Raw genomic sequence first — 15,342 nt, 5'->3', positions numbered from 1 at the left:
ATCATGGTAACCAGTGATGTCACAATGGTGGCAGAGAAAATAGTGATGTCATTTGATTGAAGCATCATGGTAACCAGTGATGTCACAATGGTGGCAGAAAATAGTGATGTCATTTGATTGAAACATGGTAACCATGGTAACCAGTGATGGTTATTAAAATGGACTCGATCAATCCGGTGCACATTTGTCTTTTCCGAACAGAACTCTAAAACCGTTCAATATTTCTTCACCAAACTTGGCACATACATGGATCTTGTGGTGTACTGGTGCCTTGTGGTAGTTTTGGAATTCTGAATAAAATATTTTTGGCATTTCCATGGCAACAAGTTGGACTTAGACTGAAATTGGTGGTTGTGCTCTTTGTATACAGAACTCTTGTTCAATTTTCTTCACCAAACTTGGCACATACATAGATCTGGTGGTGTACTGGTGCCTTTTGGTAGTTTTGGAATTCTGAATAAAATATTTTTTGCGTTTCCATGGCAATTAAGTTGGACTTAGACTGAAATTGGTGGTCCATTTGTTCTTCGGAGCAGAACTCTAAAACCGTTCAATATTTCTTCACCAAACTTGGCACATACATATTGGTCTGGTGGTGTACTGGTGCCTTTTGGTAGTTTTGGAATTCTGAATGAAATATTTTTGTCATTTCCATGGCAAAAGTTTGACTTAAACTGAAATTAGTGGTAGTGCTCTTTTCGAGCAGAACTCTAAAACCGATCAATGTTTCTTCGCCAAACTTTGCACATAGATTGGTCTGGTGGTGTACTGGTGCCTTTTGGTATTTTTGGATTTCTGAATAAAATATTTTTGGCATTTCCATGGCAACAAGTTTGACTTAGACTGAAATTGATGATAGTGCTCCTTTCTGAAGCAGAACTTTAAAAACCTTTCAATACTCTCCTTCCACTTTTCTATATACACACCTAAATATTTGACATAATCACAACTCGTAGACATAATCATGAAGAGTATTCTGCCATTGCGGGGGATATTGATGACTTTGTCTTCTTGTTTTCTTTGTGTCAGGTGTCAAGTCCAAGTGAATCGAACATCATGAAGATGTTGTTTGAGAGGGACAGCACAGTGAGGCAGAGTCAGGTACGTCAGCCATGTACAGATGTACAGTTGGTGGGGGAGGGATCTGTTGCCCATGGGGGTATGGATATGGGAAAATACTTTCAGGCATTGTCTCTGAACATTACGATATTAGCTTGATGGTAGTTGGCTGATTTGTATTTGAAGGTATTGTTGCAAACAGTTAAAGATGATGTCATTCATGACATCACAAACATTTCATGTGATGTCATTGCAACAATGATCATTTTTCATGAGATAGTTGTCTCCCTTCTCAATCTCATGGGAGGGGAAAACCCTCAATAATATATGAAATTACATACTCAACTTAAGTACTTCAGGAAAGAGTTGAAATATTTTTGCTTAGTTACTATGGTTACATGACCTTACCTGTAATCTTTATAATTGTTTCTGTTCATATTAGAATATTATTAAGTTAGTTTGAAATAACCATGAAATTCATTGTAAGAGTTAAAATATTTTTCATGTTATGGGTAGCCTAGTGGTTAAAGTGTTCCCTTGTGATGACACAGACACATGTTTGATTCCCCACATTTGAGCAATGTGTGAATCCCATTTCTGGTGCCCCCACCATTTTATTACTGGAATATTGCTAAAAGTGGCGTAAATCTATACTCACTCGTTCACTCACTCACTCCAAATCGTGTGTTTGCTCTCCCCAGCTGGTTGTGGACTGGTTGGAGAACTGTGCTGAGGACAGCCTGTCCATGTTGGCTGACAACGTCAAGTTCTTCTCGGATCAGGCCGTTGCATGGTGTGTACATGCGATAGTATTTTAGTGGGAATTGTCAACCTTGCATTTATCTTTTCAGAAAACAATATTTTGGAGAAGTAAATCCCAGTTGTTACCATCTTACCTTGATAAAAATTGAACTTGGTAATCAACCATTCACAAGGGTCCTCATGAAATGTCTGTTTTTGCAATCCTAGGACATCCCATAATGCAACATATTTTATATACGTCTGACAAATATGCTGCTTAGCTTATTTGATTAAAATACTTAACAGTTTGATTTATGATAAATTTAAATAACAGTGAACATGGCTTATTAAGTATGTACCAGGAGTGACCATAATTTCATTATAACTGAGACCGCCTCCATGGTGTAGTGGTTAGAGCTGTCCGCCGTGAGAGCAGAAGGTCACGGGTTCGATCCCTGATCGCGTCATACCAAAAGACGTTAAAATATGGTACTTGTTGGTCCCTGCCTGGCGCTCGGCATTAATGGGTACAACAAGGACTGGTCGGCTCGGAGTCAGTATAATGTGTCTGAGTGGTGTATTCATGCTTCACTGCAGCATGGTATCTCAGTGGGCTAGCACTATAAAACCAGCTTCAGTCTGGGCTAGTACAAGCAGCCACACATAAACACACACACGCATGCACGTTGTCATATGAGCGAAATATTCTCAAGCACGACGTTAAACCCAATTTCACCTCACCTCACCTCATTATAACTGAATTTAAAATCATCAATTTCACTTTTTTCACCTCTAAGTACATTGTGTCATCTGTTGTGTAGGGAGAACACTCTTCACCAGCTTCAGAACAAGGCCCGGGGAGTCCCCACCACCAGTGACCGACCCCTGGTGGACCAGCTGGTAAGTACACAGCAAGGTGGTCAGGTAGTCTGTGGGTAAAAGCGTTTTTTGCTCTTGTTGAATGGCCTGCTTTGATTGCACTTATAGCTAGCTTGTATGAAACCGTTTTTGCTGTCCCCATTCATAAATATAGAGCTGAGTGTTGCCAAAAGCATCATTGAAATTGATTAAAGTACTTCTTGAATATGTTCTGTTGAATAACAGTAATGTACAAGTTTGCCGTGATAAATATGAAAAGCAGCTGATATTGGTTAGATGTAGGAGTGAACCTCAAACCAGGAGGTATGGTCCATTGCCCCTGTTACTGTCTGGGGAACCACCTGGCCATGTTTGTCCTTTCTCGTTTACCGCAAGACTTGTAAAATTATTCAGCTCCAGAACCCAGCAGGATCAATCTGTGACATTTATTAAAGAGTGAGCTTCAAACTTGTCTTGTCCAACATGTCGTCTGTGGCCATAGCTTGTCAATTTTACCCTGCAGGACCCGGATGCCCCAATACGTCAGAATAAGATCCTTGACGACCTGGACAAGGAGGACGAGACGAGGCTCTTGCAGCATCTGTTTGCCTGTATCAGGGCCGGCCAGCTGGACAAGGTAGCCACCGACCTTGCTTTGTTTTACTATATATTTTTTATATCACTAATTAGCCATAAAACACCATTGGTTTTGCACCATATGCAAACTTGTGTTTTCACTATAATAAGAACTTTGTATACAACTGTTAGACTGCCAGACAGTTGGTTACAAACGATTACCTGAATCTGAAAGGTCATTGTGGCAGCTTGTTCTGATGGCAGACATAGATTGATCAATTCTTGTGTATAGTGTACTGGAACATACACAATGTTGGGGTTTTCAGTAATCATGTTTCATATGTGATAGGCACAAGAAGTATGTCAGACATGCGGTCAGTCATGGCGAGCGGCAACACTAGAGGGCTGGCGCTTGTTTCACGACCCCAACTATGAGGGTCTGGGTCAAGACGGTCAGATCGGCTCAGTGCAGGGCAACCCCTACCGCTGATGTATGGAAGCTGGTGTGCTGGAACATGGCGCAGGAGGTAGGTGCAGCCTTCCATACATTCTCTTTATGGGACACAAGGCTTGTGTAAGTTACAGATGTGCAGTGTGCCAGTTCAACTTTTTTGTGTTCAAATAAGATGCAAGATACAGTGTTTATGTTGAGTTCAGAATACAGTGCAAGATGTTGAGAGTTACCCTCAGTAACGCTTGACTATTGTGATGGATAACTCACAGAACGTAGCAGATTATTGTTGCATACATACTCAATACCTTGTTTGTATGATCATGCCCATAAACTATTGATACAAATTCTACAAATGTGTATAGTTAAGATTTTGTAAGACTATTAGGAGCTCTACTACATCACTAGGTTGGAATCTGAAAGAAACAGCAACATATCAATGTGATGTTTATGTATTGGACCCGTTGTGAAGTTCTTCAGCACTATACCCCCATTTACAGCATTTTGTTTCTTTTAAGACCAATTGAGGTCAAAGTGAGATTAAGGTGCTGGAAAATGTCTCTTTCCGTATCTTCAACCTGCTGTAGCCAAATGAACTGAAGTTATTTATCCCCCGCAACGTGTTTTGCGGGGGGCATTTAAATGGGCTCTGTCCGTCCGTGCGTCCATGCACATTTGTCTTTTCCGGAGCAGAACTTTAAAACCGTTCAGTATTTCTTCACCAAACTTGGCACATGGATAGATCTGGTGGTGTACTGGTGCCTTTTGGTAGTTTTGGAATTCTGAATAAAATATTTTTGGCGTTTCCATGGCAACAAGTTCGACTTAGACTGAAACTGGTGGTAGTGCTCCTTTCTGGAGCAGAACTCTAAAACAATTCAATGTTTCTTTGCCAAACTTGGCACATAGATAGATCTGGTGGTGTACTGGTGCCTTTTGGTAGTTTTGGATTTCTGAATAAAATATCTTTGCATTTCCATGCCAACAAGTTTGACTTAGACTGAAACTGGTGGTAGTGCTCCTTTCTGGAGCAGAACTTTTAAAACCTTTCAATTCTCTCCTTCCAGTTTTCTATATACACACCAAAACATTTGACATAATCATAACTCGTAGACATATTCATGAAGAGTATTCTGCCATTGCGGGGGATATTGATGACTTTGTCTTCTTGTTTGTCTTTGTCCACCTGTTTCATCTTCGGATTTGCACCCCACATGGGTACAATGTGTGAAGTCCATTTCTGGTGTACCCCACCGTGATATTGCTGGAATATTGCTAAAAGCAGCATAAAACCATCCTCACTACTCAGATTTACAAGTCAATATCCAATATTCATTATCCTGTACTTGACATCCAAACAAACCTGTTTGCGGTTGTTTCCCAGTCCAAGTTCAACTTGTATGAGAAGGCCATCTACGCTGTGTTGAGCGGGAACCTGAAGTCTGTACTGCCAGTATGCCGGACGTGGTACGACTATCTGTGGGCGTACTTCAAGGTCATGGTTGATGTGAAGGTGGAGCAGGAGCTGCGTCTCAACAGCCAGGCCGACAGGCTGCAGGAGGACATGCCCAATGAGTACTGGGAAAAACTGTGAGCACTGTTGGCGATCATAGAAACAGTGTTTGAGTGTGTTTTCTGTTCTGTATTTTGTTTCTGGAAAATTTATTGAGCACTAATCAATGAATTTTCAACCAAAAAATATTGCATACATTTGGACCCTTCTCTTTTAGACTTCTTGTATCATTCCTTCAGCGGGTTCATTCCCCGTAGCCCCCTGTTGTTACAAGCCACTAAGTGGTACGTCTAGCCTCTTGCCTGGCGGGCGGTAGGGTAGCCTAGTGGTTAAAGCGTTCGCTCGTCACGCCGAAGACCCGGGTTAGATTCCCCACATGGGTACATTGTGTGAAGCCCATTTCTGGTGTCCCCCGCCGTGATATTGCTCGATATATTGCTAAAAGCGGCGTAAAACTAAACTCACTCACTCACTCTTGCCTGGCTGTTCTGTTAGCTTCACTCACTCCCCTGTAACCGGATTAACTGCTGCTAAGCTCGTTAACCATGTCGGGGTGAGGTGTTGGGAGTGAGTAGGTGACTACCAGTACTTACGGAGATAGTAGAGAATCACTCCCCTGTAACCGGATTAACTGGTTCATTAAGCAGCTGATGGTTGTGAGAAGGTTGTTGATTTAACTATGTCGGGGGTGAGGTGTTTGTAGTGAGTAGGTGACTCCCATTTTTGTGGAAGCTGCGGTGGCTGAGTGGTCTAGGCGTCTGACTTTGTGTGCTGGCGAATCCCGGATGGGACTCAACCCAAAAAGTACTAGAATCTGTACTTTACTAAGAAAGTGTAATCCCAAATATAACATACGTTAGGTGACTACCAGTACTTAGGGAGATAATAGAGAATCATGGACAACTGATCATGTTATGTGAAAGAAATCTTTACTCATACCTGTGTGCCATTGGACATACGATGGACAATATGTATGTCGCATACAAACAACTGATCTGACTCTACCTTCAAGATCTGAGTGAGTGAGTGAGTTATAATTTATCGTCACATCGGCAATATTTCAGCCATATCGTGACGAGAACATTTAATTGTTCTACATAGTAATTTATGGTAAATTATAAAAACCTGTCATCGAAAGGACAGTAAAACCGACTAGAATATCACAATATCAAGAAATAAAACTAGCATATATCTCTAAAATAGGCTTTCAGATTGGCACCATGGCACTCCCACTAAATAAATGTTCACACGAATCTGATGATTCGTTGTCTTCAGATGATGAAGCGCAAACAACTGTCAATAATCCTGATAATTGGCCTCGTTTCATTGTATCGGTAGTCACCTACTCACTACCAACACCTAACCTAACGAGCTTACGTGTTAATTAATAGCAGCAGTTAATCCGGTTACAGGGGAGTGAGTGAAGCTAACAGAACAGCCAGGCGATGGGCTAGTGGTACTAATTAGTGGCTTGTAACAACAGGGGGATGGGGGTTAGAGGTTAGAGGGGTGGAGTCCCTTCAGCCCATTTGAAAAGATGTACTATCTTCACTTGAGACATTTAAGTTTTATGTCTTTTTAAAGGATATGTTACATGGTGGCATTGTACGAGGTGCATGATGTGGTGTGAAGGATTAGTTTCACTAATAAAAGTATTAGAGACCATCAAAGTATGTAAAGTTATCCATAGTGTAACAACTTCCTCAGTTATTCCAGTTGGAGTACGTTCTATGCCAGTCTTAAGAGGCGACTGATATTAATGAGTTCAGCATTAAACAACAAACGTTATCGGCGACTGAATGATATTCGTGATGAGATGTGGTTTCAGACAAGTGAGTGTGATTATGAACCATGGTATTGATATGTCAGGATCCTTAACTATAGAGTGTAATACAGTATTTGTATTTTACAATCGTCTAATATACCAGCCTTTCTTTGTTTTAGGATGGAACCAAGTCAAGTGTTTCAAGATATCGAAGCAAGTTTTGATGAGGTAATGATTCACAGTTCACACGGGCTTGAAAAAACTGACATCTGACATTTTACCCCAGGAGGCCCTACATTCATTTAAGCCTTGAAAAGACCCTAATTGCCAGTGATTTGCAATTTAAAGGCCCTATATTTACCAAAACTTGTCACGTCTTTACAGGAAATTAATTAAAATGATCTGTACTGGGTGTTAATTAATCTCCATCACGAAGCGTGAAACTTTCCCAGGGCAGCAATGTAGCTATAAGTTATTTCCCTCTAATGGTGGGTCCCACATTTGACCAACCTTGTGTGTATTCAACTCCTTATATGTTATGTGTTTCTATAGTTGAAGTTGTTGATTGGGCCTTGAAAACACCAAAAAAATATGATGATGATGATAATCTGTATGAACCCTATGATTGTAATGTGCGTAGTCATGTTAGGGTCATATGTACTTTGATTAAAACAGTTAAATGTTTCAGCAGCTTGTTTTAGAAACAAAGGCAGATGTATCAGTATTTCAGTGTAAAAGCTTACGAAACCCTTGTCAGATTTCTGAAATTGTTTTAAATAAGGAATCAGTCATTTTTAAGAATCTTGCCTACTATAAATCTGTTGATATGTATAACCATATGTTGATGCCATACCGTGTGTTTCTGCCAGTTGGTGAGGTCTGAGTCCCAGAGGTGGTTCCACGTCATACAGAAGTACATCATCCTGGGGGATGTGGATGGTGAGTCAACACTCTGTCGGTCAGAATCCCTTCATGTGCTCATGTGACCTGGAGAATGGCCAACTTTAACAAATATGATTTGTTCAGATATTTGCTTATGCTGACTCATAGTAACTGCTATGGTGAGATATTTTTGGGTTTTGTGGAACAGTACAGGAAATTTCCACTCTGTTTGTAACCTGCCAAATTATTTTGAACGACTCGTTCCAAAGAGACTAGGCATTAGAAATTGTCTAATTACATCTTTCGTGAGTGGAAAAGAAGGATCAGGTGGTCAGGCTGGGTGATTGCATGCTGTTTTTAGCCAAGCATCATGGCTCATAATATCAGTCATGGTTTGTCTGGTCTAAATATTTACAGGTCACTTTGATATACATAGAATATTGTTTAGTGGGGCACTGAAAACACCACAACCCAAGAAAGTCATGCATTTATGTGAGATGCTTAATAATTCCTGTGGAAAAAAAGACATTGCCAGATTTATTAATACAGGTATGTCAATGTGTATGTGTTGCCAGCTCTCATAGAGGTGATGTACAGCTGGGTGAAGCGAGATCGCCACAAGCTTCCTCCACATCTCATAAGGTTCATGGCTCACCTGGTTCTGTTTCTGCGGGCTATTGGACACAGCACAAAGGTCAGAACAACACACAAACTTTGAAACTTGTTCACTGGCAGAATATCTTTTAGAACTGTGCAATGGTGGCCTGGATGTCTAATTTTCTGCTGTTCGATATACAGATTTAACACCTTTACCTGGTCTCTTGGTCTAGGATCAAATCAGTATTCCCCCAACTTATGAACCTGAGTGTGTCAGCACTGCATGACTTTGCTCTTTCCCCAAAATTTAATTAATACATTTTGCAATGACTAATAATTCTGATGAAATCAGAGCCAAACCTTTCGCTCCTCACAATGCCACCTCCTTTAGATGTTGTTAGCAGGTTGCGTCTATGGCTTATAAATGATGACTCTGTGTTTGTCAGGAGGAGCTATGCACCACCATCCTAGAAACGTACGTGGAGGACCTCATCAACAACAGACACAAACATCAGGTGGCGCACTACGTCTCGCTACTCTCCCCAAGGAGTCCCAGGTCATCTGGTACGCCAAGTTTCTGGAAGGTAAGAACAGTCTCATGACCTCCCAGGTTAATAGTCATGCTTCATCTTTAAAATATATTACAGGGTATGGGGAGGCCCACTTGTTGGGAAGCATTTCCATCTGAATGGTTAGAACATGACAGCTGCTGTGACCAGAAGTAACATCATTGTCTGATTACTAGAACCTATGGTCCGTTTGGCTCAAAAGCGGACCGATGAATTGCACGTTCACAGACAAAGTTATTTATTCATTAACCTGTGCTGTGCCGTCTCCATCCGTTCTCGAACACCTGGCTGTACCTTTCTCTGCACTCCTCCCTCGTAACAAATAGTGAACTGTGTCAATATTTTAATGATAGATTGTTAAACAACTTTTTTATTTTTAGGACAAAAATTCTGCGAAAACCTCACAGAGTTGGTATGATGTTTTGATTATGATCAGCGTTTCATTGAGTATTTTATGTTTATTAGATTTTGAGTTAGATTGCAGTTCATCGGTCGCTTTTGAGCCAAACGGACTATGATATAATGGCCCTCGTGCTATATTAAAGTCAGGATCCACATGAAGTGGGTTTGAATCTGATAAATCGTCATCCTTCACAACTTGGACAGATAATGACAATGTTATCTTGCATTTTGCCGTTACTGTCAATGTTATCAAACAGGGTTGAAGTATTGACCTTTTCAGTCCTTAGTGTTGTATGTATTGAAAGTGTCACACGCACCTGTACTGACGATCCTTAAGTATACAGGTGTTGATGATGGTTCAGTGTACATTGTATTGACGATTTCACAATACTCTATATTGGTATTGTGACAGGAACAGGTATTGACTGTTACATTGTACAGGCATTGAGCGTATTGCAATATACTCACAATATTTAAATATACACGTGCTCATAATGTTCCAAACTACAGGTATTGATTGTTACATTGTACAGGTACTGACAATGTTACTATAGACAGGTACTGAGAGAACATACAGGTACATTACAATATATAGGTATTCACTATGTTAAAATGTACAGGTACTCATAATTTTCAATCTCAAGGTATTGACAACAAGGAGGAGAGACAGCATTGTCTCCAGCTGGCAGAGGAGGAGGGCCTCAACATCCCCCTCATCACCAAGACCGTTGTCGAGAACATCCGTCATCGGGACTCGGGAGAGGTCAAGGTCAAAGCTGACATGGCTGTCGAAACTGCAGTGTCAGAGGTCAGTAGCAGGTTGAAGGAGGATAACACCTAAAGAAGGAATTACAGGCTCAAATTCTTTTTACATGACAAGAGCTTTGAATTCTGTCGGATTATGCCAGACCAAGGTTTGATTGGTACAGTGTTAGTGTCCCCTAAGTGCCCTTGTTGCTGTGACATACATTCTTGCTGAATCTGCCACTATGGGAGCACTCTCTTCAGGGATCAGTCGTGACCTATTCAAATTATGCAGTTCTGTCTTGATATGTACCTTTGAAAAAGTTCCCAATTTACTTATGTTATGACTTTGTAGAAGTGTTATAACTTTGTAGAAGTGTTATGAATTTGTAGACGTGTTATGACTTTGTAGAAGTGTTATGACTTTGTAGAAGTGTTATGACTTTGTAGAAGTGTTATGACTTTGTAGAAGTGTCTTGTACAACAGCTAGGACTATCAAAGAGGAATATGTTCTTACGTTGAGTTTCAGAAAGATATCATTGCCAATGATACTCAGTTTTCGAATCCTGGATGCATTTATGCTATTGTTCATGTTGAAAGTCCTTCTGGATGAGGTTCTTATTGAGCTCTCTTTCTTTCTTTTAGGACGACCGCAAGAAGATCGAGGCAATAGACTGGCTGGTGTTTGACCAGTCACAGCGGTCCGAGGCTGTGAAACAGGCCAACGCTGTCATGAGGTCATTCATTGGTGAGTTTACTGAGGCTTATGTTGTCATTGGTTGCTTATGTCTGTCCTATCCAGAGTGAGGTGTAGGTTTGCTGCCGCTGTTTTCAGCCCACAGGGGATTCAGGTCAGGGTAGGAGTTATCAACAGGGTACTTTTTTCTTCATAATTTTGACATTTCCTTGTAAACAAATTCATAACAATTTACTGTATGTCTTCACAAAAATCATCTACATTCCTACATGTTGGCGGACATTGGATTCTGCACATGCCAGTTACTGTGGCTTATGGGACTATGACCAGCAGAGATTCATCTGTTATGGAATCTTGAACTTAACAATGATACCTGTACTTGGCAGCTGTGAAGAAGCATGCAGCTGCAAGAGAGGTGTTTGACAAGCTGCCCGCTGACTCGGTAGACGTCATCTATAGAATCTGGCTTTCAAAGGTAATCCAGAACACCAGGATATCAAACTGTTAATAGACTGTTCAGTTTTGGACTATGTCCATGCATTACAACATTATGTTCTTTTTGTAAGACACTAACCCCTCTCTCCCATCATTGTCAGTGAATCTGTTTGTTCAGCCTTGTGTTAAAACAATCAGGACGGTCTGCTGTAATTGCCGACTTTCTCACTTCATTGTGTCAGAAAGCCTTCAAACTTGAACCACGAAAATTCTTTACCACTATAGACACCACTTGCAAATATAGTAAAGAATATTTAGAATATTCCACTAATATCAGTTTTATGAATAAGCCTTTCAGTACATCTTTCCTTTCCTCTTCCAGACAGGTTCCACATCCTTGCCAGCATCAGAGGAGAACGCCATCCGAGAGTACATGTGTATCAAGGCCTACCTGGTGAGCATTTCTGTGTGTTTGGTGAGGGTTTACACAGAATTGGATGTCCTGTTCATGTTTTGTTTATTCTAAGGATGGAAGTTGCTGATAAGGGGCCCTTTTCACAAAGCGATTTTACCGCTACAACTGTCATAAGTCTGATGTTAAAGCATAGGAGCGCATCATCTTAGCGCTACATGTACTTCTCTGAGCTTAGCCTATATTTGATGCTTGTACTCATTGATGTTATTCATTTGAAAAGTATACAGAAACACTTTTGCACACAGTTGATAGTGGACAGTAGACTTTGATCACCATTATGTAAATTTCAGGATGCCATTGAGAGTTTCAATGACTGGTTCTCACTCTGTCATCACGGCAAGCCAGCCAGACCCGATCTGTCGGTGGGCGCCAGCTTCACAGACCGTGTGGCCTACGAACATCGCATGAAGCAGTATCAGATGGAGGTGGACAGATGGAAGCACACGCTCCTGATGCAGACCAAGGTGGGGCCCTATGATAACCAGCAGTCACAGATACATGCAGTCGCTTGTAGTGGTGTACCAAATACATACATGTTTGATCATTGCTATACTCTGTGACCTATAAAGATCTGGGTTATAATTGGTCTTCAGCAACCCATGCTTGTCATAAGAGGCGACTAACGGGATTGGGTGGTCAGGCTCGCTGACTTGGTTGACACATGTCATCGGTTCCCAATTGTTTAGACATGCTCATGACATCAGCCACTGGATTGTTTGGTCCAGACTTGATTATTTACAGACTGCCGTCATGTAGATTGAAAAAATTGAATATGGTGTTAAGCACCAAAACTGACACAGTACAAATATATTGACAGGATGCTATATCAAACTGCAAAATTTGTAAGACATCATACTTTGATGGGCATGTTTTCTTATCAAGTTTGAATGTGTCAGAAAAAATATGAAAATAATCCTGCACAACACTTCGGTTCGATCAGTTGTGTGTTATTTCTCTTGCATTGTGTTGGTATTCTTTCCATATCCAATGACTAATTTGTCTCTCAGTGGTGGTACAGCTAAGGGAGACAATTCTTGCTGCTCTGCGTATAACGTTATTCTTTTGTGTTGCAGACAACCAAGGACCATATATACAATGTACTGCTGTTCACTGATGGAGGCTGGATGGTGGATCAGAGGGAGGTATGTACACACTCTAATCTCCTCATCTGCAGTAACATCATGCCCATTGGGATTCTAAACATGAAGATCCGGGTTAGAATATTGATCTTCAGTAACCCATGCTTGTTTTAAGAGGCGACTAACGGGAATGGGTGGTTAGGCTCGCTGACTTGGTTGACACGTCATCGGTTCCCAATTGCGTAGATCGATGCTCATGATGTTGATCACTGGATTGTCTGGTCCAGACTCGATTATTTACAGACCTCTGCCATATAGCTGGAATATTGCTGAGTGCGGGGTAAAACTACATTCACTTACTCACCCATTGGGATTCTGAGGTGCAGTATATCCAAGTAACCTGTGCTTGTCTCAAGCATCCTGGTCCAACTCTGTTGAGCACAGCATATGCTGTTAAGCTCATCTTTGCCTGACCAGATTACACCACTATCACATACCTGGAACCAACTGCATTGAGTTTGAATGAATGTCTCTTGTTTGTATGTTTTCCAGCATGATTCCGCTATAACCTTCACTCACTTCATGCATGTCATAGTCATCCATGTCATCATATGTCGTCATCTTTCTACAGGAGGAGAACGTTGATGAGTCCCGCCACCACCAGATGGGGTTGCTACGACAGCTCCACCTACCATCACTGTGCCTGAACTTGCACTATGTACTACACACAAGTGAACTGTATGCCGAGTGCCTCCAGCTGGCTGACTATGTGTCAGCAGAACGGTATCAGTTGTACAAGGTAGGAGGCATATGATTGGTCATATCTCTCATGTATATATTTTAAGATTAATTTACAGGGGCAGATACAGCTTTTTGAGAAGTGGTGTGTGTGTGTGTGTGTCTGCGCGCACTATTGCGAAAGGAGGGGTGCCCACTTCATTTTCAAGAGCGTTTCAATGGTCATTTTATATAATTTCAGGACAAAAGGGGGGGGGTGCACACGCACGCACACACACACACACACACACACACATGGATCCATCTATGTTTTAAAATATGTTTGTAATTACACAGCCCCTCCGGTAAGACTGCAGCCACGTGACTCCTGTTGGTCCAAACAATGCGATCACATGTTGTCCTACATGTTGCAGTGTGCACCATTGATAAGTTTAGGAGATCAGAAGCAGATGCAAGAACATGTATTTCTGGTCCAGATTTGCGTCTATATCTGCATCCATCACCTTGCTCAATGGTCTAAAATGCCATTAACTTAGACAGTTGCGCCTGGTCCACACAATTAGCACTTTTTTCCCTTTCCTTTTCTTTTTTACATTTCATCTTCATTTTTTCTTTGGAAAAAGGTATATTCATAAAACAAGATTTAGAAAATAGTTTCCTTAATGGTAAATGTCTTCATCCTTAATGACATTGTACTGATGACAGATGTTGTGTTACAGGAATTCAACAAGGATGATTTGCAACGCCTGCTGCGCCACATACGTGACTCTTCCCTGGCGCTCCTAGACCAGAACAAGGATCCCCTAGGTTACCAGCTGGTGTAGGGGAGATCACTCTAGACAGGAAGCATGGTTTCATGGGAAATGTGTGCGAGCACTGCATCAGACTAGTGCTGTGTGTGTGAGATGGGTAATGCATGGAAGCACCAGTATAATCGGTGAATTACGTTGGATCAATCATGGATACGAGAAGTGTGACTGAATAATCACAGTAAACATGATGGAAGTATGATGGAGATGGCCATGCTGTGAGGTTTGAATACTTGAACAGAGTGTTGATGTGGTCAAGTATGTTTTAAGTGCCCAGGAGTCCAAATCTTACTTGACCTTACACAATGAGTTACATCATCAGTGTCATCAGATACACGTCATCAGCTTCTCCAGCAATCGTACCTCTCAAAATAAAGGGCAAGCGGAATCAGTAGGAGTCGGAAATGGGTCAGTTGTTCAGTGGTTGTTATTGGTTGCTAGCTACCTTGGCTGACCTGTAGAAGCAACAGAATGTGGTCAGACTGGTGTGTTTGATTGGGTGTATTGTGTCATAATGTCAGTCACTGGAGTGTCTGGTCCAATCAGCTACAGGCTGGAGTCATATAACTGGAGAAACCACAAATAAACGTCCTGCTGCAGTGTGGCTATCTGAGCCCCGACAAGATCAGTAGTTTGTAGATAATGTCTTTCTACAGACGAGAAAGGAATCAGTAACTTTTCACAAAGAAGACTTTGTAAGACCAATACAAAATAAGAAGAATTAACTACCTCCAGTCCCCCTCACCATATTGTTTGTTCCTTCATCATCAGTGTGTGTGGCTAGCTAACAGCTGGCCCAGCAGGGACATACATTTGGGTCAAGTGACTGTGTGCTGTTCCGTAGATGCATCACTTAACCTATAAATCATATTTGATATGTATCATGATTGCTTCATCCATCATGCTTCATACTTTGTACAAATTATATTAAAATAAATTGTGTAAATATGA

The 15,342-nt window shown here is 41.2% G+C and overlaps 1 protein-coding gene across 1 annotated transcript in view; it reads left to right on the top strand.

The window, feature by feature from the left end:
* LOC124274343 (nuclear pore complex protein Nup107-like) overlaps window positions 1-15,342 on the top strand; it is a 26,134-nt gene extending 10,792 nt beyond the window's left edge. Inside the window, 20 exon segments of the mRNA XM_046709706.1 lie at window positions 1,030-1,101; window positions 1,761-1,852; window positions 2,622-2,700; window positions 3,182-3,295; window positions 3,584-3,721; window positions 3,723-3,761; window positions 5,070-5,275; window positions 7,143-7,191; window positions 7,833-7,902; window positions 8,421-8,539; window positions 8,889-8,975; window positions 8,978-9,026; window positions 10,058-10,221; window positions 10,804-10,906; window positions 11,242-11,330; window positions 11,673-11,744; window positions 12,056-12,229; window positions 12,839-12,907; window positions 13,476-13,643; window positions 14,302-15,342. Of these exon segments, the coding sequence (XP_046565662.1) occupies window positions 1,030-1,101; window positions 1,761-1,852; window positions 2,622-2,700; window positions 3,182-3,295; window positions 3,584-3,721; window positions 3,723-3,761; window positions 5,070-5,275; window positions 7,143-7,191; window positions 7,833-7,902; window positions 8,421-8,539; window positions 8,889-8,975; window positions 8,978-9,026; window positions 10,058-10,221; window positions 10,804-10,906; window positions 11,242-11,330; window positions 11,673-11,744; window positions 12,056-12,229; window positions 12,839-12,907; window positions 13,476-13,643; window positions 14,302-14,406 (2,058 nt within the window). The 3' untranslated portion in view covers window positions 14,407-15,342.

The sequence above is a fragment of the Haliotis rubra genome, unplaced genomic scaffold (genome assembly GCF_003918875.1).
Source record: "Haliotis rubra isolate DU_JTF1 unplaced genomic scaffold, ASM391887v1 Scf19, whole genome shotgun sequence".
NCBI classification, from domain to species: domain Eukaryota; kingdom Metazoa; phylum Mollusca; class Gastropoda; order Lepetellida; family Haliotidae; genus Haliotis; species Haliotis rubra.
The sequence above is the reverse complement of the archived record's forward strand: the minus strand, read 5'-3'. Positions and strand labels throughout refer to the sequence as shown.